The 27,103-nt window shown below is 39.8% G+C and overlaps 1 protein-coding gene across 5 annotated transcripts in view; it reads left to right on the forward strand.

The window, feature by feature from the left end:
- Positions 1 to 27,103, forward strand: part of APAF1 (apoptotic peptidase activating factor 1) — a 66,417-nt gene that overhangs the window by 27,618 nt on the left and 11,696 nt on the right. For all 5 annotated transcript variants that reach the window (XR_006653806.2, XM_024579394.4, XM_053921931.2 and 2 more), the window contains 8 exons: positions 1,375 to 1,506; positions 2,742 to 2,867; positions 8,686 to 8,847; positions 12,323 to 12,451; positions 15,091 to 15,216; positions 17,045 to 17,164; positions 19,797 to 19,913; positions 22,985 to 23,110. Coding sequence is in view for 4 of the 5 variants with exons in the window: in XM_024579394.4 (XP_024435162.2) it covers positions 1,375 to 1,506; positions 2,742 to 2,867; positions 8,686 to 8,847; positions 12,323 to 12,451; positions 15,091 to 15,216; positions 17,045 to 17,164; positions 19,797 to 19,913; positions 22,985 to 23,110 (1,038 nt within the window). In the remaining variant the exon portion in view is untranslated. The remainder of the gene's footprint in view (positions 1 to 1,374; positions 1,507 to 2,741; positions 2,868 to 8,685; positions 8,848 to 12,322; positions 12,452 to 15,090; positions 15,217 to 17,044; positions 17,165 to 19,796; positions 19,914 to 22,984; positions 23,111 to 27,103) is intronic.

Below are 27,103 nucleotides of genomic sequence, written 5' to 3' on the forward strand. Positions count from 1 at the left end.
GGGAATATTTTGTATGATAAATGGAGGGGAGATTTCACTTCAGGCTTTTTTCAAAGGGATTATGGAGTGCTAAATCTGGCGAGGTGGGGTGGGCCTTAGTGGGCCTGGGAACAGGAGAGCTGGCTTGGAAGTTTTCCTGGAGTTTGTACCCACTTGAAGAAGGCTCTGGAGTGTCCAGACTAAATTGAGAACTTGTAAAAATTTACTTCTTGATATATTGGCTCCCTTAGGTGATTTTATAAGCAACTAGTTAATTTACTCAATACCCTCTACTCTGAGTGAGGCTTGGAGCTGGCTACTCTGAGCAGTTCCAAAGTCAAAATTATATGGATTAAAAGGAAATAATACTAAATTTTTGTTTTCTAAGAATTCAAAATTTAAAGCAAGAGGCAGAAATTAAAAGAGCTTCAAAATAAAGGCAACTCTCTGGACCTCTGGGGAGTGCTTTGATGAGATAAAAACAAAATGCTATGGGAGGGACATTAGAACCTCTGAGAAGTCCAGAGCCCTGTGAAGAGTTATTAGGTAATTTATGTCTTTTCTTTGTTGTTAGATACAATAGGCTGCTTAGTTAGTTGTCTTACGTAGTGATTAGAATGGTGATTACTTTTTATTGTGAACCCAATACTGCAGGAGGCTTTTTATACTGTACACTTTCTCATATTCACATTATCAATTTCACACTACGATTTGTGAAGTAATTATTGACCTCATTTTTCAGATGAAGAAATAGGTTCAGGCATGAAGTCATTTGCCCAAAGTCATACTAACTAATAACTGATGGAGGAAGGGTAGAAAGCTAGGTTTCCCTCAGAATCTAAAATCCTTTTTTTCATCAAGCCATCTGCCTTTACTTATTTATTCGGTACCTTAAAGTCAACAGAACACTTAGCATGTCCTTTGTCTCATTCCATACCATCTTATGTCGGACAGGTAGAAGTATCCCCATTTTACAGAGGAGGGAACTGAGGTGCAGGTAAATTAAGGGCTTGACCAAGGACACACAAGTTAAAAGTAGAGTCAGGTCTTAGGTTTCGTCCTTCCCAGCTCAAGTTCAGCACTCCATCCCCATGTAGCGCTTCTCTGCCTGCTTTCATTCATATGGACATCTGAAATCTTGCCCTTGAAGAATGTAATGTTTTCAGGAGATTCCAGTTATGCTATAGGAAGACACATGTGTAGACTTGCAAGTAAAGTTTAAAAATAATCTTGGCAAAATATTGATATATTCTAGGGAAGCTGAAGGTATTCATTAGCATCATGTCCGACTGGGAAAATCTGGCAGACAGGATGGATGGCATCCACAAAGCATTTTCTTTGTTCTATGTGAAAATAAGGGCTAGGTGTACATTTTGTTTTTTCTGTTCTCTTTAGGTCTGGAACTCTGTGACCGGGCAACTAGTGCGCAGCTACGATGAGCACTCAGAGCAAGTCAGTTGTTGCCGCTTTACCCACAACAGTCACCCCCTTCTCTTAGCCACTGGGTCCAGCGACGGTGTCCTCAAAGTAAGTGTGGACAACGGGGATTGCGTAGTTTGGTAGACATATCAGAACATCGCCTTTGATTTTCTCACACATTGTATTCATCAGGGCTCTTCTGGCTGCACAGTACAAGCTTACATATTAGCTTAAGCAACAACAACAAAGAAGATACTACTGGCTCATGTAACTGGAAAGACTAGGGGGAGCGTAGCTTTGGGCAGAGCTGATTCCAAACGCTTAAACTATGTTCTCAGCCTTGAGTTCCCTCTCCAGGTCTAGATGCTGCTTCCTTCTTTGTTGACTCAGGCGTGTTCTCTCTGTGACGGGAAGTGTGGCTTTTCTCAGGTTGGCTTATATAGGTCTTACAGCTCATACTCAGAGGAAGAGAAACTTGCTCTTCCCCATAATCACAGAGGAAGAGAAACTTACTCTTCCCCAGATCCTGTAGATTTAATTTCAGAGAAAACTCCAGTTGACCTGGCTTGGGTTATATACTCATTGCTAAATAACCCTACTGGTCAGTAGGATGGAATCCTTGGATTGACAAAGGGTCACAGGTTTAGTCATGTAGAAATTGGGCAGATGAGGGGAGGTCAGCTTTGCTTGAATTATACGTGGGGTTTGATTCAGAAGAGAGGTTTTATTATCTGAAGGAGGAGGGGAAAAGTGCCGGTAGGAAAGAAATGTAAAAAAATAAAAAGAAAGCCAAAATCAAAAATAGATATTCATTTCACATGTTTGATAATATTTTATAATTAAAAATGATATAAGATTCCCTTTTTTCCACTCAAGTGGCATACTAAAGACAGCTAGATTAAACATTTTTGGATCCCAGAAATATTTGCTAACTTCTTTGGGATTCTTTTTGGCTTGGTTTGTGCCCTTTATTTTTAAATGTCACACCGTTTTTGTAATGGGACATTGCATATTACTTATTGTAGAGCTGAGTAAAATATAATAATTACTCCAAACTACCTTTGGAAATATCAGAAATTGTTTAGTTGTTTAGTGCTTAGACTAAAAGCCTAGGTGAGCCTCTGAGTCCCTTAGCAGATTGAGGGGCTGGTTTAAGAGCTGCCCCATTACTTGTTAATCACAAGGTCACCTTTGTGTTTGACATTGTTACATTACTGTGAATTGAACATCTGCCTGTAACTGAAAAAGTCTAAAATGAGAGGGAAGAAAGAACTTTACATTATTTTTAACCTTTCCCCATTCAGTACTAGTTTTTTAGTTATCTTTTTATCTTTCTCAAATAGCTCTGGGATTTGAATCAAGAACCTTGTCGAAATACCTTGTTAGGCCATAACAATTCAGCCAATCACTGCAGATTTTCACCAGACGATAAGCTTTTGGCTAGTTGTTCAGCTGATGGAACATTAAAGGTACGCTTTCGTTCGTTATTACAATGGGTTATAATTTTATGGTCTTAGGATTGGGTTATGGAATTAGGCTTCTGTTTTTCACATTTCTGCAGGAAGAGCTTCAACTTCCAGGAGCATATTTAATATAACTGTAATTGCTTATTACAGTGATTGTTTATTAATGGTTTACTACTTTATGCTTTAAAGTTCGTAATTTTGAATTCTTAATTTTAAGCATATATTTCATTTTATGACTTCATAAAATCTTTTGAGATCTATTGGGGGTCAAATTTGTAAAGGTCTTGCTTTTGTTTTTATTTTTTCTTTTCTTTTAAAGATTTTATTTTATTTTTAGAGAGAGGGGAAGGAAGTGAGAAAGAGAGGAAGAGGAACATCAATGTGTGGTTATCTCTTGCGCAACCCCCACTGGGGACCTGGCCCGCGTCCCAGGCATGTGCCCTGACAGGGAATCAAACCGGTGACCCTTTGGTTCACAGGCCAGCACTCAATCCACTGAGCTACACTAGCTTGGGCATGTCCTGCTTTTATTTATCATTTATTTATCCTACCTTTTATGTAATTATTTACCTGTTTTTGACAAGTCATATGGGGGGAAAACCCAGAGCTAGGGAAAAACGCTTATTTAAGCCCCCTGGAATTATAGTTCTAAAAAAGAAAAACACTAAATACTTTCTCCTTAAATCTCTTTTTAAAAATATTTTATTTATTTATTTTTAGAGAGAAGGGTAGGGAGGGAGAAAGAGAGAGAAACATCAATCTGTTGCCTGGTGAGGGGTTGAGGGGGGAACGGAACCCTCAACCTAGTCATGTTCCCTGACCAGGAATTGAACCCATGACCTTTTGGTTTACTGGAAGACTCCAACCAACTGAGCCACACTGGCCAGGACTACTCAACTCTTTTTTAGCCTGGTCCCATCTTCCCTGTATTCCCTTGAAGAGTAAAATCCAGGTTTATTTTTAGTCTTTCATTTTTTTTTAAGTCTGATGTCCTTTGGATTTGTGTAAATCTGTGTGAATTTGTGTACACTCTTTACTCTTTTTGTTGTATTACAAGTGTTCATCTTCCCCATTGACCACTGGTATTTTCTTTTTGAAACTGTTGTTTGACATCAGCGTTTCTTCTTTCCCTTTTATCTCTCTAATCCCTTCTTTACCTCGTTTTCCTGCCCTCTGAAATAGAGCTGTTCCTCTAATATCTAACGTTGACCGCCACTTCCAGCACCTGCCTTCCCTCCCAGTTCATCCAGTCTCATGGCTCCAGCTCTCATCTCTTCTGTGAGTGACTTTTGGATGGTATCTCCAGCCTTTGTTTCTCTCCTGTGCTGTGTCCTGATCCCTCACCACCTGCTGCTGCTTGTCTCTTAAATAAAACTCCTTGTTTCATACTTACTGTGCTCCTAACTGAACTAATTGTTTTTTTTTCTCCCTAAATCTGACCCACTTTTTGTGGCTTCTGTGTATTTCAGGATTTTGATTAGATCAGTGTTTGAGATTTGTGCTGTCCTGACTGAGCACAGTTGGTCCATGTTGTATATGATGAATGTATTTCCTTTGTCATAAACTTTTTGTTTTCTTTGTGCATCAACGTGTAGTACATTTAATGCTGTAGTTTTGTTTTTTCATTTGCTTATTTTTTTATGTGTGCTTATCACTAGTTTGTCTTCAAACTCTCCCTTGTCTGAATTACTTCTTATATCATTCAAACTTATCAGGTATTTGTTAGAAATAACTTTCTTGGAGGATTTTATCTTGCTCCATTCTGATTGGTGATACTGTAACCAGTGTCCCGGGGTCCTTCTGGGATCTCCCTTTACTGTCCTGGGAATTCCTTCTGTTTTTCTCTGTAGTTGAAACTCTTTTTTCCTGGATTTCTTGGCTTTCTTGGTTTATTCTCTCATCTTGGTGGAGAACTCCTCTGTTACCCTAAGAAAGAATCTTTTGGAAGGTCTGTTTTAAAGACCTTGCCTATCTAAAAGTGTCTTTTTCTAGCTTCATACTTAATTGATATTTTTGACTGTATTGTATACAAAATTCTCATGTTGGGAAGAATTTTTCCTTAGAATTTTGGGGACATTGCTCCTTTGTATTCTAGGTTCCACAGTTGCTCTTGATAACATTTGAAGCCATTCTGATTCATAAGAGATCTATTTTCCTGTCTGGAAACTTTTAAGATCTCTCTGTCTGCAGTATTTTTTCTTTTGAAAATGCTATGATAATGTGCCTCGGTTTGGGTTTGTCTTCATGTATCGTGCTGGGCACTTGGTGGCTTCTTTCAATCGGGAAACTCCAGTTCTGGAGATTTCCTCTAAATTATTTGATTTATTTTTTTCTACCTTCTCTTCTGGGAGTATCTGTTTCTTTTAGATGTTTTTTAATTTTTTTCCCTCTCTTTCCTTCTTGGTAGGTGTGTCCTACTTTCTGGAAGATTTCTTTAGCTTTATTTTCCAGTCTTTCTATTGAGTTTTAAATTTCTGCTGTCATATCATTTAAGAACCCATTCTTATGACTGGTTCCCTTTTTAATATTATCCTATGCAGTTCTCCTTTTAATATTATCCATGTTTCACTCATGCACTGTCTCTTATCTTTTGTAGGTATTAATAGTTTTTTTTAAGTTTTCATATTTCTGTATACTTGCTGTTCTGTTAGTTTTGATTTCGGTCTCCATTTTAGAGATATATTTGGACATCTGCTTTATTTCTGAGTACAGCACCCCAAAACTAGGAAATTGTGAACTCTGTTGTGGGTCTCCCTGTAGGGTTACCTGGCTGTCATTTTCCATGGTGAACTCCTGAGGTCAGACTCTTCAGGGTTTTTTGTGTTGGTCTGATGGGGTGGTGAGAGAAAAATCTTCCGTCTCCTATCTGTAGGGCTTAAGTCTGGCTGTGAAGATGTCTGCCAGAGCTCCTGGCGTTTGGAGTAGAGACTCTCCAGTTCCCTGTTCCCAGAGTGGTGACCCTGCTCTCAGTTGTGAGGGTATGGAATAGCCCTCTATTCTTCAGCCAGAGTAGGGCACAGCAACCTGGATTGCATAGTGGCAGAGAGTATTTCAAGGGACTTCCAACGATTCCTCCTGATTTAATGCCACCTTTTCCAGAAGGTACCAGGTGCAGCGCTTGCTGAGCACTTTGGGGATTTCATGGTGTGAATTGGGTCACTTTGTTGGCTTTCTGCGCTGTGGGCTCAGGATTCAACTTTTAGGAGTCTCCTTATCTCTTGTCTTTCTGCTTTTTAGCCTTTACAGTTTTGTTGCTGTTAAGTCTTCCCTCTTCCTCCTTTACCTCGTGGCCTTTGCCTAGAGAGAAAAATTCTCTTCACTGCTGTTTTACATGGGTTTTGGGAGGGAGTGGAGATGCATGTGTGTTCCATCCATAGCTTTAACCTGAACTCTATTTCTTTCAATCCCCTGTGCTTGACACATGGGAATTACTTGTCTTTTCACTTTAAATGTATCACTGGTCACTTATTGGATACTTATCATGTACTAGGTATTTGGCTTTTAAATGCTTAAAAAATGTGTAATTCCTGGCCTGAAGTTGTGTAATATCCACTTGGCGGGGAAGGGAAGTGAATGGATGCACCGTGAAAATGGTAAAGTCTGTAGAAGGTGCTCCGAGAGCAGGTGGCTCTGTGGGGAAGTCGGTTCAGGCACCTGAGGCTGCACCCACACTGTACTTGTCCTGTCTGCTCATTGTCTTTGCTTTCCCATTGTACTTGAGCATATCTGACCCCTTAGGCTAGACGCCAGGTCCTAGACTTTTCTTCCTTTCTTCTTGGTGGTGGAATTCTGTTCATCTTAAGGTGGTGTAAAGTAGGCTAATCTTCAGGGAGGAGAGTGAGCTGGCCACCTCTGCAAAAGTGTTCCTTCGAGCCCACAGCTTGGGTATAGCATTCCACTGTTCTGAACCTTTACCTCGCAAATGGCACATGTGACGTATCTGGTGTTAAAGCCATCTCTGTGCTTGTCTCACATCCTTCTAGCATGTAAACTCTATATCTGATTTATTGATACAATCTCGGAGTGACTAGCACAGTGGTTATAATGTGTTTAAGATGGTAAACCTTTGCTGTGTCCATTTAAATCAAATTAAGACTTCTCCAACTCAAGAGAAAAAAAGTTGTCAGGGATAGGATTTTTATTTCACGTGTGAGTATTAAAATGTGATTGTAGAGCACAGAGCACTCGCCCAGGGGACAGACACTACCGCACTCTTGGTGAGAACTGCCTTGTTGTGGCAGCTTTCCCAAAGTGCTATTAAGCCAGCGTAGTTGGCTGGTTTGCACTGATACAGTGATGCATAGTAAGCAGTGGTCCTGCAAAATGATGTTGGATAACAGCATTTCAAGGTCAGAGTCTCCTAAAGCTTTTAGTTTCTGAGAGGATGGAGAACTGTAAAATTATTTCCTGCCTCGAATAGCTGTATAATCTTCTAAGCATTTTGTTAGACTATCATGTCGATAAACATGTGTTTTTCAGGCCCCGATGATAAACTGTTTCAAAGTGCAAGCATTATTTAGAAATTGCCATTGGAGCCATACAAGGGCCAGGGTGCACGGGGGCCCTAAATACAGTGCCGTGACTTGCTCAAAATGAAACACTGGCACTTACTTGGTCCTTCGATATGTAGAATTGCATCACTCCTTGGAGAGGAGCTGGAGTCAGGTCCAGATGCAGAAGATGCAGTTTAGACAGATGTAATAAAATCGAGTTGTATTAGTTTTATTTTTCTTTCTTAAATCCAGGCAGTAGTTGCTTTGTTTTTCATATTAAGAAGTGTGATTTCTCATACATTCTGGCTGATGGGACTGAAGCTCCTGACACTTATATTTAGATGTTTTTTCCTCTTTAGTGTCAAGAAAAACTTTTAGTTCCTGATGTCTCTTTTGCTTCATCCAGCTCACCGTCAATTGTTGCAAGGGGAAAGGTTTTGGTTTTGGCTATATTTCTTAGTGTATGTAGTAATTCTCTAAACTCAAGAAAGATTTAAAAATGTGCCTAGCTAGAAAAATCGGGTTTTACCTTGGAGTTTTGAATTGGAAGCCAACTTACAGCCTGAGAAGCAGCTTTTTCTTTTGTCCTTGTTTTTGGCCAACCCTTGGTCTGGGCCTGGCAGCCATTGCCCCCCGGCGAAGCTGGGACACTGCTCAAAGCCCAGGGGAGTAAAGGTGGATCTTCTCGAAGCCTCTGTCCTTTGTGCTGCCCAGGGGCTCTGCGAAATGAGTAGGTTTAGGCTTTTGTATCCCATTCCTCAGGATCCAGTTGTTTGGGAGTCCATCCGGCCCTGTCAAGCGCACACCATGTCTTGCTTCCTTTCACCATATTCTTTGTTGTCCATTTTCAGGGATTCCTCATGTCTCTGGACATTGTGCTAGGTTATAATTCGGCTTGGACTGGATACTGGGTCCCTCGTAGTGTCCATGCTGTGCATACAGTAGACGTGAAGCACACTTCATGCCTGGCACAGCAGAGGGCAGCAGTGGCCAGTTGTGAGTCCCTTCATTCTACCGTTCCTCCACGCTCATCCTTACTGTCAGCTCCTAGCCTGCTGTACACCCTGCAAGGCTCTTTCAGCACTTTATTTAGTTTTGCATTCTGCACTTCAGGCAGGGCTTCTGATTGTTTTCAGGAATGTACTGAACGAAACTGGAGTTGTTCATTTAAAAGTTCTATAAAAATATTATGCATAAATAAACATAATCCATTATGTAAAGTGAATAACTTGTGGGATATTTGACCCAGATGAAATTCTAGAGGTGTGATTTGAGATTACAACAAACTTAAAATCTTTTTTTTTTTTTTTAATTTTTGCAATTTAAAGCTTTGGGATGTGAAATCAGCAAATGAGAGGAAAACCATTAATGTGAAGCAGTTCTTCCTAAGCTCAGAGGAGCCTCAAGAGGACATGGAAGTGATAGTGAAATGTTGTTCGTGGTCTTCTGATGGTTCTAGGATAATGGTGGCCGCCAAAAATAAAATCTTTGTAAGTACCAGTATTTTAAAAAGCCAAATTTAGTCTAATTTAAACAAAATTAAATCGTGTATTTTTTGCATTGCACATTGTTTATTGACATACATGAAGCATAGCTATATGATTTGGGGTAGGCTCCATAATCTTTCACAGTTCTCAGCACGGTGCTGCAGGAATGTCAGGAGGCCTTGTGAGAAGGGGTTTCCATACAGGTTTGGGAAGAGTTATGTGTCGCTTTCTCCAGTAGAGGTACTCAGCATGTACTAACATATTTAAGGCCCCGAGAAGTCCTACAGTACAGAAGCAATTTATGTTGTTTAATCCAGTGCTTCTGAGATTTATTAAGAACATGGAATACTTTCTGTATCAGTTATTTTTGTTGTTCTACAATTTTTGAATACATTGGTTTAGGTGATTTTCAAAGTGCTTTCTTACCCCTAAAATTTTAGGATTTTGTGAGAAATGCTCAATGACTGAAGACAACTGTGGGATTTCTATGAGATAAATGAGGAACTTATACAAAAAAAAGTAAATGACAAGGAAATGCCTTCCTTTTTTCAAACCTAATAATAGCTCACATTTGTAGTATTCAGCGTGCTCTTGTGTAGAATTTCTTTTGATGTAAATATCCAAGGGACAGAAAGATTGCAGTGACTCTGTGATAATAATGAGGCAACTGAGGTTCAGAGCAACCAAGTAATTTGCTCAAAGTTACATCATGATTTGGAGAGCCAGCTTTTTTGATTTATGGCTCAGTGACATTCCATTCTAGCAGTAATTCTAAAAGACTTGAATAAGAGATACTACAATTTTATTTTATTTTTTGCTTTATTGTGGTATAATTGGCAAAATTGTAAGATATTTAAAGTATGTAATGTGATATTTTGATATATGTGCGCATTATGAAATGATTCCCCAATTGAGTTAATTAACACCACTGCTACCTCACAGATTTACCTTTTTTTGATGAGGACATGTAAATTCTACTCTGCAAATTTCCATTATGCAATCGGATGTCAAACTCATTTTCACCAGGGGCCATCTCAGCCTCACAGCTGCCTTTAAAGGGCCGAATGTAATTTTAGGATTGTATAAATGTAACTACTCCTTAATGAGGGGCAAGGAGCTTGGCGCTGCCGCCGGGTAGAAACAAGGGGCCAGGCCAGATGTGCCGGGCCGGATAAAACAAGGTGGAGGGGCAGATTGGGCCCGCAGGCCTTGTGTTTGCCTCCTGTGCAATCCAGTGTTCTTATCTAGAGTCACCATGTAGCACTTCAGATCCTCAGACCTTACTCATCTGACAGCCGAAAGTGTGCATCCTCTTACCAACTTCCTCCTGTTCCCTCGCCCTGTGTAGTGTATTTTAAAGAGCACAGTTGAAATATACAATACAGTTATATAAAAACTCACTGAGGGACTGTTTATGTCATTGTTATTGATCTGGTAGCTATGACCCTAGGATCTGGCCTGCTTAATGACTTACACCCTTTGTCAGGAAACTAAAGGAAAATCCCTCCTTGTGTCTTAAATTTGTGAAAGGCTGTAAGACCAGAAAAGGAACTGCCACATATACAAGATTGGAAGATTTAAACAATTTTTTGCTGTCAAATATATAGATGTAAAGTTAGCCCCTTTAACCATTTTAAAATGTACAATTTAGTGGCATTAGTTATTTTCACAATGTTGTATAACTATCGCCACTCCCCCCAAAACGTCTTTATCACCCCAGACAGAAACTCTGTGACTAGTTAGTAAAAACTCCACATTCCCTTCTCTGCAGAATCCTCGATGACTTCTAATCTAATCTAGGAATTTACCTATTCTAGATGTTTCATGTAGGTGGAATCATAAAATACTGGACCTTTTGTGTCTGGCTTCTTTCATTTAGCATACTGTTTTCAAGGTTCATCCCTATTGGAGCGTGTTTCGGAATTTTTATGGCTACATAATACTCCATTGTATGGATACACCCCGTTTTGTTTGTCCTTTCATGGGCTGTTGGACATTTGGCTGGTTCTCACCTTTCAGCTATTGTGGGTGGTGCTGCAGTGAACGTCAGTGTGCAAGTGTCCGAGCCCCTGCTTTCAGTTCTTTTCTGTCTATACTTGGGGGCGGAGTTGCCGGGCCATACGGCACTTCTGTATTTAGCTTTTTGAGGAACCACCAAATTTTCCCATAGTGTCCGTACCATTTTATGTCCCCTTTACATTCCCTCTTTATAGACTAACAATGTGTTAAGAGTTCTAGTTTCTCCACATTCTTGTCAACACTTGTTATTTTCCTTTATTATGTTATAATCATCCTATTAGGTGTGAAGTGGTATTTCATTGTAGATTGATTTGCATTTCCATGATGACTAATGGTGTTGAGGAGAATTTGAACATTTTAAAAGATATGTTCTAGTGAGGGAAGAAAATAGTTTCATATTGCATGAAATGCCTTTTTATTTTAAAAAGCTAGACCAGAGCTCCTTATTTTGCCTACCTTAACTACATGGAGGTCCTAATTTCCCACTTTCGGTCTCTCTGTTCTCCTCCTGTTTCTTTCCGGCTCTTCTGTGTTGTTAGTGCACTCCTGTTGTTAGGTATTTTCTTTTTGCTACCCCATAATCAGGACAGCGGCCGATTTCACATTTGCCAAGTTTCCTCTGTCACTCTCAGCCACTAATTTTTCGGAATGACCTGTCCTGGAAAGCATTTTAAGTGTGATTTCCTGTCCTTTGTGGTTGACCCCAGATGCTGTGCTGCAAACCACCTGTGCATGCTTGCAGAGCTGTGCACTCCCTGAACATTTTCATGGCTCCCACTGAACCTTGTTTTTTCCTTCATTAAGGCTGCCTTGGTCTTGAATCCCTATACTGTATATTGGGATAAAGGTATTTTATCATTTGGCAAAATTCTTTGGAAGAGTAGATTCAGCATTTTAAAATCTTTCAAAAATTGAAATGAAGCTTGAATTACCCAAAAATAGCTCTTTTTTGATTCAAAAATGGGGAAATGATTGATCGTAATGGAATAATTTGGTAGCTCTGAAGAGACCTAGAAATAATTGAGCTAATTTCATGTTATCAAGCCTCTGCTCTATATTAGTTTGATCATCTTTATTTTTGAGTATCTATTTTCTCTTTTGAATAAACAAGCACTAGGGAGAACTGCTCTGTATGTTAATTGGGGTACTCCATTCATTTATTCACAGAGGTTTGATTTCTCTCTAGGCCAACTTGAGAGATTACCTGTGACAAAGTTTCCTTTATAGGAAACATGTTTCAAGATGAACAATATTTTAAAAGTATATATGCATGTTGATTTATATCTTATGACTGTCAATAATATGCCAATTATCAGTAACTATCGTATTTTTTCAGGATTTATATTTTATATTTGAAATGGAAGGATATTATTTTAGAAATAAATATAGATTCACTTTGGGTATAGGTTAATTTAAAAAATACTTTACTTCCATAGATATCTCTCTCTTATGTTGACAGCTTTTTGACATTCATACCAGTGGTCTATTGTCAGAAATCCATATGGGCCATCACAGCACCATCCAATACTGTGACTTCTCCCCCCATAACCATTTGGCACTGGTGGCTTTGTCCCAGTACTGTGTGGAGGTGAGTAGTTGAATTTACTCTGCAAAGTCTGTGTCTCCAGAGGTATAAGGATGATGGGGAATGGGCTGCTAAATCGTTAGCTGCTGAAGATTGCTTGGAAAATTGGACAGTATTTTTTTCATAGCATAATGACTTAGAGCTTTAGGGTATTAGCTAGGTAACCAGCCTTATTACGCCAGCAGTGGTGAAAGACTTGCTTTGACGGATGACAAACCATGTTGGGGATGCCGGTGTCAGTCACCGAGTGTTTGTTGGAAGGCCAGTGTTTGCCGCAGTCTGGGGAAACAGTGGGATGACCACTGGTTTCCTAAGCAGAAACGTGGCATCTCTTAAATGACAGAAGCACGGACTCTTCTGTGCAAGAAATGATGGGAGATGAGTCCAGTTCACGTTTTGTAGATCACCGAGAAGGATAAGACAGAAGTTAGATTTGGAATTGGTTAACCTAGGACGTTCATTGCTAAGCACTATGAATAAAATGACTCTTACAATTTATGAGAGTTTATATTCAGAGTCTGTATCTCACTGTCTCTGGAAGAACCCCATCGAGTGAATAGCTGTATTAATTTTCTTCAGAAAGCAATGAATTCCCTGATATTTTTCCTCCAAAGATGGATTTGTTTTTCCAGGCTTTGTTACTACTCATTCCTTGAGTGCGTCTTGCCACCAGGTAATTCGAAGCCCCTTGTGATTACCGCCCAGGAAAATGGGCTTGGGCTTTTATCTGGAAAACAGGGAAATTCATTTGGTTCTCCTCAAAGGAAGCTTGACTACTGCAAGCACTTCTTCAGTGTTCTGTGCTCATTTCAGCAAGTTTTAGTGAGTTTGCTACCCTTGCCCCTTACTACAAAGGTGTGTGTAGGGCGGGGAGGAGAGTTGCTGAGCCATAGGCCTTCACGTGGAGAGAGGGAAAATGAGAGTGAGCAGGGAAGCTCTGTAAGCTCCTCCTAATTCTAAGAACAGCAGTGCAGCTAATACTGAAGAACGCCCCTGCCAAAAATCGTTCCATTGGAAGCCGAGGCAGTGAGTGTGAACAAAATCCAGTTCTGTTTGAAGCAGTGGGAAGAAATAGAGTGCTGTGGGCAGTGTTCTCTGTGGCTGAGGCCTTGGACTAAACGATCAGGATCTTCTAGGACATCTTGCACCTTATGTGTGGATACACCGTTAAGCTAGGTGTAGTTGGAAATTCCCCTTTTCTGGGTTTTTGTCAAGACATTTAGGAGGTGTGGAGGAGCAACCCCTCTTTCTGCCTTTCCTGTACTTCTAAAATCTTTACCCTATTCTTAGAAAGCTCCAGAAAACATTGTCTTTCTTTTAGAAATACAGGGACTTGGTTTTGGAGACTCTGGGTGACAAGGAAATGATGGGGGGAGAACCAGAAGGGGAGAGAGGGAAGGACTTCGAGGGAGATTTTTGGTAGTGGAAGCACTTTCATCCCGGTACTTCAGCTCTGGATGCCCCCTTTGGACTCTAGAGATAAGGCAGGGAAAATTTCATGTGCTTAATTTGCAACCATAGAACTCACTGATTGAAAACCACTGGGCATGTGATGAAGCACTTGTTTGTCCGTGCTAGTTCTGAAATCATAAAGTAGGTCTGTAATTCAGAGGGTAATGAGAGGAACTCAGGCACATATGGTACTTCATTACACTGGAATATATTTGAGTAATTTACAGCAGTCCTGAGGACAAAATACAGCCAGGCTGGTGGCAGACACTGACGATTTGTAACAACCATGAGTAACAGGAGAAAGGTGTACGTGTACAGTTAGTACACTCGTTTATTACAGGGTTTGCAATCAGTTGAAATGAGGATTAGATGACAGTGGAAAATAGTCTGAATGTGGACGGTTCTTGTGTTCATCTATTTTTTTATTGATTTAAAAAAATACATAAAACGTTTGCATGGTTCTAAATCAAAGCTTTATAATAAGTATATTCAGAGAAGTCTTGCTTTTATCACTATCCCTTCCTTTTCACTCTTTCCCACCATACTGGGTTTTGGTTAACATTCCAGTGTTTCTTTTTGCATATAAAGGTATTTATATGTATTATTTATCTGCACATTTGTATCCATATATGTATTTATATGTTTCTCAGTTTTTATATTACATAGTGTATGTATATATGCATAAATCCACACACACACATATGGTAAGGTATAGTCTATATATTCTTCTGCAAAATACATATACTGTACTTACTTTTTTTTTTCTTTTTTTGGGGGGGGGTTAATTTTTATTGTTATTCAATTACAGTTGTATGCCTTTTCTCCCCATCCCTCCACCCCACCCCAGGTGAACCCACCTCCCTCCCCCACCTCCACCCTCCCCCTTGGTTTTGTCCATGTGTCCTTTATAGTAGTTCCTATACTGTACTTTGTAAATAATATTGCTCAGTGACTAGTCACTATCAAGGTGTTTTTCTCATTACTTTTTATGGCCTCATAGTATTCCATTATATGTATTATAAATGTAGCTGCTTCAGTTTGTGCTACTGATGGTCACTTGGGTGGTTTCCAGTTTTTTGCTGTTAAAAATACTGATGCAATGAATAATCTAATGCACAAACCATTTGGTGTGGGTATATATGTAAAATGCTAATGAATGTGATTTCCTATATGCTGTGTTTATTCTATAGCTGTGGAATGTGGACTCGTGTTTAAAAGTAGCTGATTGCAGAGGACATTTAAGTTGGGTTCATTGTGTGATGTTTTCTCCTGATGGATCATCATTTTTGACTTCTTCTGATGACCAGACAATCAGGGTGAGAAAAGTAGAGCTTTTCATTTTAAACATTTATGGATGGTAAGCCAAACCTCCTACAAACTAAGAAACTAATGGGCAGTATTGGGAAAAGTAAAACAGAAAACTATTAGATTCATATTAATCCTTGGAAAGTGCTACTATGTGGACTGTAACAGTCTCATTCATTCAGAACATGTTCATTGAGTACCACCGTGGACCAGGTGCTGGAGAAGCCCAATAGTTAGACTGTATTTTGGTTAACTTAGATATTACATTTGATTCCAGTAGCATTGACTCTTTCCTATACCTTGAATTCCACATCCAGTTACTTGTCAAATCTAATGGGTTCTACCTGTTCATTTTCTGTCATTAATTTATACTTTTCCATTTCAAGTTGAGGTGCTCATTACCTGTTGCTTCTCTTGCATTAGTTTCTGCCATAAGTCTTTTCTCTCTTGGTTTTCTACATGCTGCTTCCAAGATATTTTTCTCACGTACATATAGTCACATCACTTTTGCTCAAAAACAGGTAGTGGCTCCCTTGCCTACCAAAGTAAATATGTTCTCCTAAGTCTACCATCAAACTTCTCTATGGTACGGCCTCATCCTGCTGCACTATGTCTTCTAGTTTATTTCTGCAGGTAACCGACACTAAACTGCTCACATTTTCCCAAACATCCTGTAGTTCCCTGCCTCTGTACTTTTGCTTATGTGGCTTCTTGTGTTTGGGATAACCTACTTCTCCATATGTCTCCTTGTTGAAATCCTAACGATCCCACGAGCCACCAAGACTTCTGTATTTCCTAGTATTCCATTCGGGGGGATGCCTCTCATTTTAATGCCGTATAACTTTATGTCATTTTCTTTTCTTTTTTGAAGATTTTATTTACTTATGTTCAGAGAGGAGGGAAGGGAGGGAGAAAGAGAGGGAGAGAAATGTCAATATGTGGTTGCCTCTTGCACCACCTACTGGGGACCTGACCTGCAATCCAGGCCTGTGCCCTGACTGGGATCCAGCCTGCGATGCTTTGGTTTGCAGGCTGGCACTCAATCCACTGAGCCACACCATGCAGGGCTGTCATTTTCTTATCAAATTATGCCTTGGATTTAATTAGAGATTTGATTGACTCACCACCTCTAATGCTCTATTGCTCCTCTGACATGTTCACACATTTTAAATTTTGAAGTTGTTGAGGCCAGGGACCCTGGTTTGTCCCCGTAGCATCTAATACGGTGTTTGTACAAATTGTAACTAAAATTTATTTAGTACTTACTCTATGCCTGACGTGCAAACTGCTGTCCACGTATCTGCTTATTCTCACAACCGTCCTTTTTGCAGCTGAGGAAACAGACACAGAAAGGTTAAGTCAGTGCTACTTAAAGTGCAGGCTCAATAAGCTTGAGCCAGAATGTAAATCAATGTACTGTTTCTTTCATCAAGAAGTCTTGTTAAAAAAAAACAACTTTATCACTAAGTATACTGTTAACAGTGTGTTTCATAATATAGTTAATTTACATTCTGGTACAAACAGTTTGAGAACCAGCAGAAGGTCCTTATCTTTGAATAGCACTGGCTTATATAATCTGCCCAAAGTTACAGGTAGAATTAGAATTTATACCAAGGCGTTTTGGCTATAGCATCCATTACTGTTAACACTAACTGCTTGTTACCGTAGCATGTAATTAACAAATGCTTGTTGTTGAGTTATAATCTAATAATTGAAAACTTTTTTAGCATCATAGGCATTTTGAGTGTGAAGCTTGGTTTGTGTCTTGCTGGGACTTGTCTTTATAATATTTTGGAGGATACAGTAATCTCATTTTATTTTTTTAAATCTCTTAATCAGCTCTGGGAGACAAAGAAAGTATGTGAGGACTCTGCTATAGTGTTAAAGCAAGAAATAGATGTTGTATTTCAAGAAAATGAAGTGATGGTTCTTGCAGTTGACAATATAAGACGCCTGCAAGTGAGTATTTCTTAGAAACCAATTGGAAACATTGTTTTGATTGAACTCACAATTCACAGTTTTTTCTGGTTTGCTTTTGGACTTGGGATTAGGCACAATTGTTTAGTATCCAACAGATACTCAGTAGGTGTCAGCTGAATAAGTATATAGGTCTTAAGCTGAGGCTCAGATAGGCTAGTATTTAGAAATAAAAAGGTGAACCTTGCCCTACCTCATCTTCTGGTGGTATCAGTGATCACATTCCTTGGTGTGCATGGAGTCTAGGATATCATGAGGACAAATTTGAACTTGTTCACAGACGTGATTTAGACATGTCGGAGTGTGCAAGGAGGATGGGCACACCAATGGAAGCATTATTGCAGGGAAATAACAACAGGGTCTTCGAAGGAACAAAAGTCACCTGAAGTGAGGAAGGAGTCTGACCCATTGGCATTGAGGTGGAAGGAGCTGGGCTTTATGTACTGAAACACCCCTGTTTATTCCCTCATTTACTCACACATTTGTTCAAGAAATAGTTCTTGAATGCTTCTTACGTTCCCTGAGGAGGAAAAAGTTTTTGAGGTAAAATTGAAAGGTCTGTATGTATCATTTAGGGACCCAAACAGTTGTAGAGTAGACCCTGCCCCTCAACAAAAAGCTGAGGGATTCATGAGGAAGACATGTCTTAACTGGCTGAGGAAAGGAGCCCGGAGTCAGGTCCGTTGACAGAGGATTGGTAGCTGGAATTTTGAGTGGTGGTAACAGAGAGCAGATGCCTTAAGGATCACTGGGGCTTAAGACAGGGAGCAGGAAACGTGGGAGAATGGAAGGAGATAGTGAAGCAGTGGAGAACAAAGAGGGAAACAACAGGGAAGAGGAGAGAGAAATGGAGGGGCATGCATATTGGGGGCATGAGAGATAGCAAGGGCTTGAGGCAGACTGGCAGAGAGTAGGGAAGAGCTGAACAAGTGTAAAGCTGCGAAGTTCAGCTTGATGTAGTGGAGAGAACAGCGACTTCACTCAGGAGACCCAGGTGCAAGTTCTGGCTTTATGTTCAGTTAGTTCTGTGATATTGAGTAAATTGCCTCACTTGTCTGAGCCTCACTTTCTTCACCTATGAGGTCCTTTTCATCTTCAGAAGTCTGTGCGCTGGTTATACGGTCAAGGTGGAATCAAATCCAGGAGACAAATACCTGGGAGTAAATTGGCTGTGGCCTGTGGTGGTTTTTCCCTGTCTATTGTGGGGGTTCATAGTCAAGCTGTGGGACACTTCTAAATACAGCTTGTTGCATATTTTACAAGTTTTACAGTAGTCCCTAATATGTTGATCAGGAGCTCCCGATGCCCTGTGTTTCCGAGGTGAATGGGGATGTGCGATTGAACGTGAATTCCTCGTTACTGATTTTTAGCAGACTTATCCTTCCACTTGGGATATTGTCCACCGCAGTTTTCTTGTCAAGTTCAGTGTCCTCGTGCTTGTACTACTTTCAGTTAAATTTGTGCGACCAAAGGGGGAGAAAGTGGGACAACTGTAATAATATAAATAATAAAATACTTAAAAGAGAAAAAAAATTTTGCAATCTTTAACAGTCATCATAACTCTGACACTTAAAAAGAAGTCACCTGACTATAAAAGTATTCATTTTATTCTGTGTCAATGATTGTGGGAGACTGTTGAGCATAAACTGACAAATAATAGTTTGGTTTAAGTGAACAAAACATTTTTTAGTCACTTCTTTAAAAAATATGGAAATCGATTTTTAAGAGAAGATGCTCAGCTTTTAGTAGTTCATTCTTCATTTTGAACATCTACCAGATCTGGCCATGCTGGGCGAAATGTAGAGAAACTACCTCGATTGACCCTGTATTCTTGTACCTGAAACAACGATTACTGCGCACTTCATGTTGAAAAATAATCCAAGGATTTTAGATTATAACACTTAGAGAGAGGTATCTGACCGTTGATTTAAGCTTGAGAAATGTTTTCCTAGGCCACATGTTTTAGTTGAGCGATAAGCTAACTTTATTAGTGGGATTTTTGGAAATGGTCCATATTACGAAGTTGTGTAATCTTAGTTCAGCCTTTCAAGTCCAGCCACCCAAATTATGTTCATAGGTTCTTCTCCAGTGCCCTCTCCTCCCCGCAAAAAGGGTAAGAATCTTAATTTACACTGTTTTGTAAGTGATTTGGAGGATATAAACCCATTTTAATTTTAATTTGTTATTTTATGTAGTACCTGTCTTAGTCTCGATTCACCAGCTCCCCCGAGTAATATCAGAAGCGTGTATTTTTACATACGAGAGCCCTGTTGAAGTGGGCTTTGCGAAGAAGTGGAAAGCAGGTTGTGGAGTTAGCCGTGGAATTGCAGATCTGACCTGTGTGTCTGAGGTGGTGGGCACTGCAGCTTTTTGTAAACCTTTTAGAGCTTGTTTTACGTTATGGAAATGTATTTGAACCACAAAAGCGAAGTGAAAGGAAAGCACGAAGTGCTAAATGCAGGTGTGAGAATAGGAGAGGGCTTTTTGTTCCCCTGGGCACACTTGTTGGTTATTTTCTCTGTTTTATTATTATTTTTTCAATTGAAGTGTCTGTTCTAAAGAACAAAAACACCTTTTACAGCCTAATAACTGGTTGTGCCTTATTTTTCATTAGCTCATTAATGGAAAAACAGGTCAGATTGATTATCTGACTGAAGCTCAAGTCAGTTGCTGCTGCTTAAGTCCGAATCTTGAGTACGTTGCGTTTGGAGACAGCGGTGGAACCATTGCGGTATTCAGTTCTGGTCTTCAGTCATTCTGTGCAGTGTGGTTATTTATTTAAAATGAATGTGTGTCTGGCATTATTCAGATGCTGAATAAATCTGTGGTTTATTAGTCATTCTGTTAGACTGAAGATACTCTTGCAATCCTATTGGTTGTATATTTTTCACATTGCCTTTACTACTGTTTCTCATGCTTTGTGTCTTTTTGTGTTCCTTATTCTCTACTCAGTTGCTGCTTTCCAAGTATATCAGAGTTTCAGCCGACTATGCAAAGAGCGTTTTTTTCTTTTCTTTGAAGCTCAGGCATTTAGGGGATAAGTTGTTTGCATTTTGGTACTGATAAGGTTCATTGGGAATATCGGTGCAGGGTTGCCTGTGTTTACCTACTTCACCACTCCTCGCTCTTCTCCTTTTGGCATTGGAAGTACACCTATTCACCACCTGAAATTCTTAACTTGTAAAATAATACCAAATAAATAATAAAATCAGGTTATATGGCAGAAAGATAGTATAATAAAAGCCATTTTGGATAAAAATGATTTTATCACAAATGAAATTCATCACAAAAGCATGTTTTCCCTAGTTACGTAATAGTTATCCAAAGAACATTGGCTTCTCCAACCTTTTCTCATGTAAGCTTTTTGAAATTATTTCTTAATGTATCAATTAATTATTCCTTAATGTATTAATAGCTACATTTATTTTACTTTGGATTCATTGTCATAAGGAATTACACAAATATTTGCCAGTCCATATTGACCCACGTAGAGGAGACTATATGAGATCTGTCCAGAAGGTATCCAGCCATGTAATATGAAAAATAGAGGCATTTATTGAAGAAAATAGAAGATACAAGAAACATTAGATGTAGGACAGTGATGCCTCTGTCCCCTTCAAAGTAGGCACCTAGGGACCTCACACAGTTCTCCCAGTCACCATCAGCTGCCCCATTGTATTTTCCTGAGTCTTATCGACAGGCTGAAATCTCTTACCTTTCAAAGGCGATTTTAGTTTTGGGAAAAGGCAGGGCTTTTTCAAAACGCTTTGAAAAAGAATTTGCAGGGCACCAAATCTGGGCTGTAAGGGGGCTGAGTCACCTGGGTGATTTGATGTTTCACCAAAAACTCTGCACAGGACATGAGGCATGAGTGGGCTCATTGTCACTATGAAGCTGCCAATCAGTTGGCCCATAGCTGTGGCCTTCTGAATCATCCAAATAGTTTCCGTGGAGGAATGTTCGAGCTTAATGCAAAATTTGACGCGGATTCTTTGTTGTACTCAGTCATTTTGAATGCAGTGGCCACACGGTACACATGCTCAGGCTACTGCATGTACTGCGCCCACACTGACTAGTACGGTGAAGTCGTCATTGTTCACACATGCGCATTCCAGTCCACTCTCCTTGGCTGCCAGGTTACATCAATGTTGTGCAAACTGTTCTCCCTATATTACCAATGGCTGGACTTTTTCTGGACATGTTGTATGTTTATATACAAAGTGAAGAAGAAGGCTTTTGGAAGTGATGAGATGTTATTATATGTGTGCTACAGCCATTGCATGTGTTCAGAGCTAAGGCTTTGGCTTTTTAAAAAATTATTATTATGAAAAATTAATTGTGAATGTGGGTGCTACTCTGAAAAAATGTGTATTGTGGATGTTTGTTAAGCAAGGAATGGTTGTATATTTATGGGTGAACCTTACCCTTTCCTCTCTGTCATCTGTCAAACTGTATACAGGTACTACTATTTATTCTTAAAGGATCCTTGGTTCCACTTTTCTTTTTTAACTTGTTTTCAAGCCAGCACTTCATTCTTTTTGTTTTTACTCTCTGAGTGTCCTGAAATAGCCTTCTAGGTAGTTTAAGAAAATAACTAAGGAAACACACATGTGCCTCATCCATCTCCCCCTATCCTGTGGGGGAGGGGCGGTACTTGGCTCTGGAGACTGGGTTAGAGGTGCCACATGGGCTCTTCTGTCTTTGCCTGGGGTGGGGGATAATCTTATCCTTATCCCCCTCAACATCATCAAATAGTATAAATAACATATTCATGTGAAATCACTAATATTTGACTATTTTTAACCTATAAAGTGGCAATTTTATGTGATTCAGTCTAGTATCATTAGATAATCATAGCTACCATTTATGAGGTGTTTACTGTGGCATGTGCTCTCACTGAATTATTATAAGAGCTTGGATGTTAGGTAGGATTCCTGTTTTACAGATGTCTGAACTCCTGGTTTTCACAACTTTATAAAATCAGTAAGTGGCAGACCTAGGATTCAAACCCGTATCTCTGAGCCTCTGTGCTCAACCATTAGGCCCTTCCTCCCTAGGAACCGTGAGATTGTCCATCCTGTTCATTCACGAAGGCTTTCACTCACACAATCCTCTTTGCTTTAAAGGGACCTTTTTCAGACATGCAGATTTCGTTTGAATTTCTATAATCTCCTGTTTTAGCATCATTGCATCTTCCTTAGACTTCCTTGAGCAATTTTCATTTGGGGAAGGAAACCGTATTTACTTTTCCAAAGGAACGGGGTATAAGTTCATTTCTAAACCTTTTTGATGTAGTCATTTTTTAGTTCTGTAACCACTTTTTTTCCTTCTGATTTCTTGTTACTACTTTCTTAACCTCTGCATTTGGCATATTGGTCTTTAGGCCTTTTAAGTCTTCTCAGTACACTGCCTTCCAGCCTGCTCATGCCCTCGTTTTCTTTACCTCTTTCCCTCATTGTCCTTTATCTCCCCTTGTCTCTGTATTGTTTCATAAAGAACTTGCCTTGTTTCTCATCCAGGATTTTTTTTCCATTTCTTTTATCCATCTTAAGTGTCGTATTGTTTTTGGAGGCTGAGCCCAGACTGCCACTTGTGTGCTGAATTGGGTAGTTGAGTACTCAGAAGGACCACTGGTTCCTACTGCCATGTGGTCTTTCCAGTGAGTGTTTTAGGGTGTTCTTGTGTTTGTGTATGTATGTGTTCCATCCATTTGTGTGTCTTTAACTTAATATCTTTAGGGTGTAATGCATGGGTCTTGCTGAGTTTCTTTGTGTTAATTCTCTGTGGTTTTCTACTTTGAAGATTTTAGAACTTCTAAACAACAGGATCTTCCGATCCAGGATCGGGCACCAGAACACTGTGTGGCACATCCAGTTCACAGCTGATGGAAAGACTTTAATCTCCAGCTCCGATGATTCTACAATTCAGGTGAGAGGGCAGGTGAACTCCTAACACAGGTAATGCTGACTCTAGCAAAGGAACGCGTCGATTGTGGCTCAGAACTGGTGTGCACTGTAAACATTTCTTTAACATGATACTACTTGGGTGCACATTCAGACTGTGCACGTGGGTTTAGATAAACCCCACTTGTGTTTCATATTTCTCTGTGGGTGAGGCAGGCCGTTTGGCTTAGAACCCTCTACTGGAAGGGTTTTTATTTTGTAAATCAAGGATTTATTTGAATTCCCCCACCTGCCTGGGTATTTGGATTTGTATCAATAAATAAACCTTTTGCTACATTTATATAATTTTATAATAGTAAAATCTCATTGAAATAATCTCATTCTTTTAAGGCTAAGATGTTTATTACAGGGATGAAATCTTGTGGAAAAAGAAGAGTTTCTCATAATGAAGGATTGTGGATGTAGAGGCCTTAACCCTACTATATGTTCTTTTAAAATTTACTTTTACTGAAGTCAGTGCACATTTAAGTCTGAAGCAATTCTGATTCCTACTTTTTCTGTCTGGAAGATTCCAGTTTTTCTACATTTAATTGTTTTATACTGTGCTCTATTTTCTGAGAGTTTTTTCTCAGCTTTATCTTCTAATCCTTTCATTGAGTTTTTTATTCCTCCCCTGATATGTTTAGTGCCAGAGTCCATTCTTGTTTTTTTTCCTTTGAAGAACACTGTGTTTTCTTTTCATAGATGAACTATCTTCTCTGAGGATGAGTGGATATATAAAATACATAAATTGGTATTTTGATATAATACAGTTATAACTAAGTTTTTTCCTGAAAATTTAATTTTTTCTGCATAATTGCTCTTCCTTCCTAACCTAGTTTTCTGTTTGGTGGTTTTGGACTTTTATTTTATTTATTTATTTATTTATTTATTAAGATTTTATTTATTTAGTTTTAGAGGGAGGGGAAGAGAAAGAGAAAGAAAGGGAGAGAGACATTGATTGGTTGCTCTCACTCGCCTCCAACTGGGGATCAAACCCTCAACCTAGGCATGTGCCCTGAGTAGGAATCAAACCTGCGACCTTTTGGACTGCGGGACGATGCACAACCCACTGATCCACACCAGTCAGGGCTGGCCTTTTATTTTAAAGGCCATCTTCATCTGTGCAGTGATCATTTGCTACCAGAGAGAGGCACTGAAAGGCTGACGGGAAGTTTCGTGTGTTGACTGAGACCTTCTCTGAACAGTGATTTGAATGAGGAACCTTTGCTGTGGGAATCTCTCAGTCTTTTGTCTTGGTCTTGGCAGACAGGGCTGAAGGTTCTTAGAGCCAAGTGGGGGAAGGGAACGGGGTGGGTGTAGGGTCTCAGTGTTTAGTGTAAACCTTCACTTGACCCCTGTTCTCACCTGTAATCCTGCCCGTAGTTATGCTGGTGCCCTTTAATGCAGAGAGTGTTCTTTCTGGTTGGCTTTCCCTGTCTGTAGGAGCATGATTCTGCACTTATTCTGCCTTTTTTCCTCGTAGTAACTTTGGGATTCAACGATGATTTTTTTTTTCTCTTTTGCACTAAGTAACTCTCCTGAACTCTTTGAAAGAGTGGGGGAGGCCAGAATTTCAAGCCTCACAGCTCTGTAGCTCCTCCTGAGTTTTCACAAAGCATTAAAAATAGGGCCTGTGCTTTTGAGATCTCTTTGCTCTGTTCCCTTCCCTCAATTTATTTAGGCCTTCTCTTTTCTTTGCTGCATCATCCTTGTTCTACTCAATTTGGATTCTATTCCCAGTAGTTTCTCCTCATTGTAGGATTGGCCGGGTTAACTTTGAGAGTTTGTAGGGCCCAGACTGCTTGGCTCTTCCGGACTAACCGCAGTGGCCTTGCATTTAGTTTTCGCTGCTCTTCTGTTGGTCCACTGCACTTCTCAGTGAATGTCACTTGGTTCTTTCGGATTTTTCTCTCTTAGATCTGTCAGGCTCCCCAAGCTTCCCTCTGCTCCTCCCACACAGAGGCTATTACCGTGTAAATCTGGGAGCTCTCAGTTTGCCTCACTCTCTTGCATCTTGGGGTTTGTAGGGATACTTCCGTCGATCTTGTTAATGTTGTCTGTGCATTTTGGTTTTTCTTTTTCAGTTGCTTTGTCTGCTTTCAGTGGAGGCTTTGGGGAGATTAAAAAGAGAAAACCACCCGCTCTGCTGCCATTTTCCCAGAATTCCCAATACTTCTGTTCTTAGCCCTCCCCTCATTCCTGCCTCTGGGTGTACTTCATGACCTACATTTTTGAGTACTTGGGAGTTCTGTATTGTAATGTTAACTTTGTTGCTTTTATCTTTCTCTAATGCTTTTAGGATTCTGTTTTCTTGGTTCTGCTAAGTGAGTTGTCTTCTGCTTTCCAGCTCCAACATTTTATCTTCTTTCCCATTCTCTTGTCTTTGTCTCTTTCGGAAGGTTTTAGAAGTGAAGGAGATGAACACATATGTGCAGTGGAAGTTACTGTATATTTTTAGTTTAGTATCTATATGTGTATATGTATGTAAGTATATATATATTTCTTATGGTGGTGATAATAATAAGAAGAATGATTTACACTATTAAAAGCTATTTTGGAAAAAAACTATGTTATGTCTTTGTGAGCCTATATGATTAGAAAGAAATTTGGCTTCAGTACAGAAAGTTATTTATTATAGGCTTCCATGATACTGATGCATTAGCTGTGAAACTCAGTGTGATGTTCATCTTTCTTCCTTTCCAGATGGCTTTGAAATGGGTAAAAGTAAACTACATCTGATGGAATTCTGCCGAGACATTGTATACTGTGTAGCCTTTCTGTCAGAAGCTAAATTCGCAGGTTTTATGACCTGCCTGAAGATCAGATATTTTCAGCTAGAGGGATAAATAATTTGTAGGGGTATTTTCAGGATTGGTGTTAGATTATTTTTAGAAATATGAGTTGTGTTTCATCCTCTAGTCCAGTAAAGCCCAGAAAGTAGGAGGAGGGAACTGGAAAGTTCCTAGTGGGAATGGCCTAGGTCAGGTGTTTTATGTTTCTTTGCACCAAGTGCCTTTCCTTTCTGATACGATTTTGGCGGGCGGGGGGGAGGCGGAAGGCGGAGGGCGGCGGGCGGCGGGCAGAAAAGCCTCTCTTTCTTCTTCTTCCCCTGATATATCTCACTGGTCTTAAAATACTGAAATTCCCAATTCATTCCCTTTAAGTTATTCTCACTTCCAGCTCCTCTTGCTCTCATAGAAGATTCCCTGCCTCTGTGAGCGAGCACTCAGCGATGGCAGAGATGGAGAGAGTCTTGAGAGCGGGGCAGAGTGGGGAGGCTGGCTGCTCCATGTGGAGGATAAAGGATAAACAAGGGGGGAGGGGGAGGTGTTTCTTTTCCAATTTTGCTTAAGCCTGTTAGGAAAAACCTTGGAGACGTTTCTACAGTGTTTAACCTTCACGAGTCACAACCAGATCTAGAAGGTTGCTGATACGTGTACCTGTGGTTGTGGCTGATTTTTACAAGTAGAATAAAATTCTGTTGAAGCCTGCCTGATGGTCCACAGTCCACAAATCACACTTTATCAGACTCTCTGGGCTGTTTTGTCGAAAGCCTTCCCAGCCGTTTTTTCCTACTGCTCCTTTTTCATATCCTGTACTCCAGCCAGATGTTGGCCTATATAATCTTTCCATGTTTCCCACTCCCAAGTTTCCACTGCAGCGTTCATTTCCTTTTTGGAATGCCCGCCGCAGTGTGTGAATCACACTTCCAGCCCATTCCTCAGGGCTGCTTTGCATGTGTTCCCTCGGTCAAGTCTTCTCCAAGGAATTGCTTTTTTGCGTTCCACAGAACTTTTATTGGTGTCATTAGAGCTTCTATTGTTTGTTTGTTTTTGGCATATCTCATTTTCTTTGCCAGACCCTTAAGTTTCTTAATCCTAGATTCTTGTTTCATTCATATTTGCCTCATATATAGGTGCTAAATAAGTATTTGTTAATAAATTTTAAGTCAAGAATTAATAAGGCTCTAAATATA

Source organism: Desmodus rotundus, chromosome 3 (genome assembly GCF_022682495.2).
Source record: "Desmodus rotundus isolate HL8 chromosome 3, HLdesRot8A.1, whole genome shotgun sequence".
Classification (NCBI taxonomy): domain Eukaryota; kingdom Metazoa; phylum Chordata; class Mammalia; order Chiroptera; family Phyllostomidae; genus Desmodus; species Desmodus rotundus.